This window comes from Trichosporon asahii (assembly GCF_000293215.1).
Source record: "Trichosporon asahii var. asahii CBS 2479 unplaced genomic scaffold scaffold00056, whole genome shotgun sequence".
Taxonomy (NCBI): domain Eukaryota; kingdom Fungi; phylum Basidiomycota; class Tremellomycetes; order Trichosporonales; family Trichosporonaceae; genus Trichosporon; species Trichosporon asahii.
In genome coordinates this window covers 152,992-158,484 of record NW_014040868.1, presented here as the reverse complement: position 1 = coordinate 158,484, position 5,493 = coordinate 152,992, and the positions used below count along the sequence as shown (strand labels likewise).

Below are 5,493 nucleotides of genomic sequence, written 5' to 3'. Positions count from 1 at the left end.
AGGACGCGCACCCCCGCCCCCGAGCTCGAGGCCGAGCACCGCGAGCGCTCAGGCCGCCCCGAGCCGCGACGCGCTTGCTCCGAGCACCACCAGTCCGACTTGCAGTTGCGCGTCGCTATGTGGCGCGGCGAGGTCGCTGCCGCTACGACTGTCTCCACGACGCTGCCTAACCCCTCGACCATGGAGCTCGCCCACCCAACCGACATGGACTCGCTCTCCCGCTCGTCTTTACACGTTCGTGCTATCAGCGAGGAGCTTGATCCCTGGTCGGCCCGCATTGGACGCTCGCGCGGCCGTGCGCTCAACCTCCCCTCCGGACGCCGCTTCTAAGCACCGATCGATGCCTAAAGTGTTCTCCCTGACTCGGATCCAACTCTGTGCAGAGGGCGCCTAGCGCAGAACAAGTGCGATCGCGTACCACTCAAGAGCGTTTTCCCTAGGCATCTCGCTCCTCCCCACCTCCCCCACATGTCGCCACCAGCAGCACGCTGTCCCGCACTCAAACAGCAATCAGCATTCAGCATTTTTCCTTTTGGGCACTCGGTTCCTTCAACGGTTACACTCAGATACATGGACATTCCCCGCAACGACAGTTATCCACGCAACTTAGGGCATAAGCCACCACACATACACCATCGCGCATTTTGGACGCCAGTGAATCATCGCATTCGCCGGTGCTCCCGTTGTATCATAAAATCATGCATTTGTCTCAATTAGTCCTCTACCTTAACTGGCTGCCTTCTGCCCCGTTGCGCCTCCTAACGCCTCACGACGCTATAACTCCTGAGTTTGTCGCTGCGCTCGGTTTCGACTATCGCCTGCAGCATGTCTGACCGATGCTATCTCTCGGTCGGTTGCATGTTGTGGTGCACCCGGGCGGTCGGTCAGCTGACGTGAGGGCTCGGCTCGGTTTGGGCCGCGAAAATTACGACCTGGGTCCGGTCGGGGCCATGAATCCTCATCTAGTCCCCACACGGTCCACGCACGGTTACGGGTGTTCCTCACATACTCACGTCGCACTCTCTCCGCGCTGATTCCAGCCGTCGTTCCCAGCTACGAGCCACACCCGTGAGGTGTTTGAGGTCCTCGTCGGATGGGGACCGACGTGGCTGCTCGAATATCCTCAGCAGTCCTCCCTCCCCTCATGGCCCCTCAGCGCCCCTCAGCCACCGCAGCCACCAGCTCAGAAGGCGTACAAGGCACATGCAACTGATACTGACTTCATGAGGACAAGGAACGTGGGCGCGGGGCACGGAAGTCGAAAGGACACACGGATAAACAGCCTGTGCCTCCTGCAGGGCTCGGAAGAAGGTTGTGGGTGCATAACATCCTTGTGCACTGAATGCAACCCCTGTCCTCGGACGTGCCAACATGTGCGGACGGTATTGGACCTGTGCATCGTCTGTACCCCTCTCACTGGAAGCCATCACGCTATCACGAGTTCCCTTTGCAATGTTATCAGCCAATGCTCTTCGCTCGCCATGACTAGTCGAGGATCACATATCGCACCAAAGGACTTCAGGCTACTGCTGCCTTATCGGAAGTTTCGCCAAACTCGTTAGCAAGGTGGGGCAGCATGGCATGCTTGCCAAGTCCAGCGGATGGCAGCTGATAGCCCGTGATAGCCTTCCTAGCATCGAGTGCAAGCTCCGTGGCAACTCCGGTGCGGCGGTCGCCGTGTCGCACGAGGAGGCGGCGCTTGCCTGCCCAGCGCAGCGCGGCGAGATGAACGCTGGCGCAAGCCATGGTGACTACCCGAATGAGTGGTAGCGGTGGCGCCGCGGTCAAGCCCCGTACCGGCGTAGTGGACCGGAAGCGATCAGTACAGCGACGGGATCGCGGGCTTCGTTTTCTGAAGTAAGAACATGAGCGCAGTACCGTTGTGAACCGCGTTGCGCCGGCACGGGCCGGGCCAACCTCGGAAATTTGCGTGTTGTCAAGCACCTTAGCAAATGCATCCAGCATCTGGCAAAAGTGGGTGCCGAGTTCCGTGGATCTGTCGCGCGACCACATGCCCCAGCCCCTACCGCGTGACGCACGAGTGAGGTGTTCTGGATGCTCCGTAACGACGCGGCAACAGCGATTCTCGGATCTCGGCGCCGGCCCATGTCTCATCTCGGCTTCATCCGGTCAGGCCATGAAGGGCCCGTCTTTCAGCCCCCTTCTCGGTGTCAGAAATTTGTTGAATTTCAGCGAATTCAAAACAAGACAACATTCCAGCAAATAGAGTGGGACACCAGCACGCTGAAGCGCTTTCCCAGGCCACTGTGCTCCTCCAGTATCCTCTTTTGGTCATGCAAGCATCCTTTGCTTCAGTCCGTACATTGCGATCGTGAAATTTTCTTGACTCTGCATTCTAGTGGTGTCGCGGCGTCGAGCAAGTGAGAGGTCGCACTCGGAAAACGTGCGCACGAGCGACAGCTTAGTTCAGGACGCTGGACAAAAGTTCGCACTAGTTGAACCACGTTCCAACGGAAGCCGAAGTCTGGCGCACCTTGTGATTTGAGTGAAATGCTATAGTCCTGAGAGGGGCAGTTGCCTGAACGGACAGCGGGCTGCGCAGAGTACCTGCGCCTCGAGTACATGTGGGAAGCGCTGGGGTCGACCAGGCAGGTTGTTGGGTCGTCTCCAGTCTTTGCTTCATCCGTGACATCACCCAGAGCCGCGAAAAAAGTCTGATCCAACGGGGTTGAGGGCCCCTCCTCCTTTCCTAGAGAGATCGAGAAACCTGTAAATGCCGCAGCCAGCAGATCGCGAGATCGAGCACAGAGCGGACCGTGGGTTCCGCACGTGCATCGCTCGCTCATGTGATTGCGCCATTGCTTGCTGTGGTGATCGTGTTGAGGTTCAGCTGGTCCAACGCCTCGGTGCCTTTGTGGCTTGGGGATAAAGATTTCCTTGTCGTAACCCGTGTCGAAGAGTTTATCCAGCGTCCCTTTGGACCCCTCGGTGGGTATTCTCCCCAACTGTGGTAACCTCCGAAGGGCCGTTGCCGTGAGCTGCGACATGTATTATCGAGCTCCCGCCAATCAAGCACTGCGCAATCCGTCACCGGGTGCTGGCCCCCTGCGCTAACGTTGATATCGGACAAACGACGCCTATCATCCCTGCAACCCCTACCCCGCACGGAAGCTATGATGTCTCCCCCACGTTATGCCAAGTTTGCCGGTCGGTTTGCCTGCTTTCCTGGCTGCTCAGGAAGACATGGTGCCGAGCCCTTCAGGACGTTGAGTGCAAACTTTTTGCTGCAGCAACCTATCTTGCTTTTTCCTAGCTCCCCTCGTGGGCCACGAGTGTGCCTTGCCCGTCTGCCTGGCTCCACCTGATCTAGTCGAACCTTTCTGGCCCCTGCGAGGGTAGAGCGAGGTACACTTCAACGAGGAACTTGTAACTGGAGAGTGCCTGAGGGCCTAGGATGACACTGCTGCTAACGGAAGTCTCCCCTTGGGCTCGACCACTTGCAGTTCAGGACAATTCAGGCACTCCAGGCACACCGCTGGAAACACGAGGTCTCCGCTTATCGTGTAGCGGCCCTTCTCCTCTCATGCTCTAATCTTTGTCCAGTTCTTCTTTAGTCCATCACGTTATCGCGTATCGCGAAAAAGCGTGGGTTCTCAGAGTTTCCTATCATATCCTACTGGCCCCTGCGGACGTTGGCAGATCTATAGCGTGCGGCTATGGAATCTTAGGGTGATTCCCAGCATTCGTCAGAGATAACGTAACATCGGACGGGCGGAGAACCACCCCTAAGGAGTCTGCTGGATGGGGGTCCACGCTGATACGTCGAGGGAGCGAGGTAGACGGTCGTCAACCTCGTCTGCATGTTCGCTGGAAATGCAAGTAGGGGACGACCTGCAGACATGTTCCGTGACAGCCCCGGCCCATCATGCTGTTCGGTTCACATTCTGACGTTTCACGAACATTTTACAGTTCGGCCAAGAATGTCCCCAGGTCGAGACTCGAACTCAGTGCAGATTGGAACCCGATTGGATTCCTGCCTCGTCGGCATGGAACAAACACAGCGCGCACGGTAAGCTCCTCGCAACCAGTGCCTCGACGTACTTATTGCGAGTCGCAGGTGCCATGGTGTGCTTGTGCGGACGTCGAGCAACAGAAATTCTGGACTCTTGCGCCATCGTGGTTCCGCGACGACGAGTTGCCCACTGTCTCGGATGTGCTGAATTGCGTCGATCTGACGCAACCCACTCGGTGCGCACAGGACAACAGTACTGCGGGGCTCACATGTACTGGTCGCGAATCTCGCAGCACTTGCTCGCTTGCCTTCCCCACAACTGCCACGGCGGCGGGTGCCACTCGGAACCCACCAAGTTTGGAGCTCCTCACGACACGTTACTCGTTTCCGTATCGCACTTTTGCCTCCGATCGGACCGGATTTGCGCTTGCTCACCCCACTCCAAACCTCCACACCTTGGCAGGACCTCCTCGCACCCGCTCCGCTGCCCGCACTTGCACGCACCTGAGTTCGCTTGTCGATGCGGGCAGCGGACGCAAGATGATGTCGCTGTAGGAGGATGTTCCATAGCCGCTGGTTGTCGACGCCCATGGATCTAGGAATCCGAGACACGGACACTGCAGTCACAAGACATGCGCCAGCCCTCAGGAGCCCCCATTGCGCTGCGTCAGCGTTCTTCTGGCATGGAGGCGTTCCGTCGCCCTCACGAGGGTTCGATCGCTAAACGAGGTCAGTTTTAATCGAACATTTTCCGAGCTTGACCCGAATATCCTACCTCCCTGTACAGGGATAAACTCGACGCCGTACTACGATCGCGCAGATGTAGTGCATGGACCGAACGCGCCCACAATGGCATCAGGGAGCAACTATATTCTCTCAGTAGGAGCTTGACGACGCTCTCCGTCTCTTCCATGAAGCAGAGGGCAACGCGATCGTCGGATATTGAAATGCATTACAATTGACGGACTCACTGGGTGAGTAACTTCTCGTGTGTACGACTTTGCTGTCCGTACGAGCCTCAGAGTTTACTGGATCCTGCATGTCCAAGCGAGGCCTCACAGTATCAGTAGCGTCAGCGGCGCTGCTTGAGACCACACCGCTCAACCTTGTACCCCTCAACTTCTGCGCCTTTCTCAAAATGAATGCTTTCTCGTCACGGCGTTCGGTGAAGCAGTCCGGAGTACGGTCTGGAGCAGGCTCCGAGAGTGGGTGGATCAGGTCAATTCAGCGGCCAGCGCTTGCCCGCCCCCACGACCGTTTCAAGCTGTATTCGAATTCAGAGGTGTTCGGTAGCCTTGGCCGCTTCTGGCCCTACTAGAAGGCGGTACGATTGCTTTGTTTACGTTCGATGGTTGGGGACGAAGCAACCTTTCATACCGGAGGCACAGAGGTCGATGGCATGAGCAGAACACCGGATTGACCTCTGCCCGAGATCGATCCCACGTTCCGAGCGAGACAACGCCGCGCCACACACCGCGTGCCGAACAGCGGCCTCTGGACTGCAGGCGACATTCCGCTGT

The 5,493-nt window shown here is 57.8% G+C and overlaps 1 protein-coding gene across 1 annotated transcript; it reads right to left on the bottom strand.

Annotated features, from left to right (window-relative positions):
- Positions 1-1,518: 1,518 nt before the first annotated feature.
- Positions 1,519-1,746, bottom strand: A1Q1_03362 (uncharacterized protein; the record flags this gene model as incomplete). The annotated part of the gene is made up of 1 exon (XM_014323194.1): positions 1,519-1,746. One exon carries the CDS (start codon positions 1,744-1,746, stop codon positions 1,519-1,521), a length of 228 nt encoding a protein of 75 aa, XP_014178669.1.
- Positions 1,747-5,493: the final 3,747 nt, after the last annotated feature.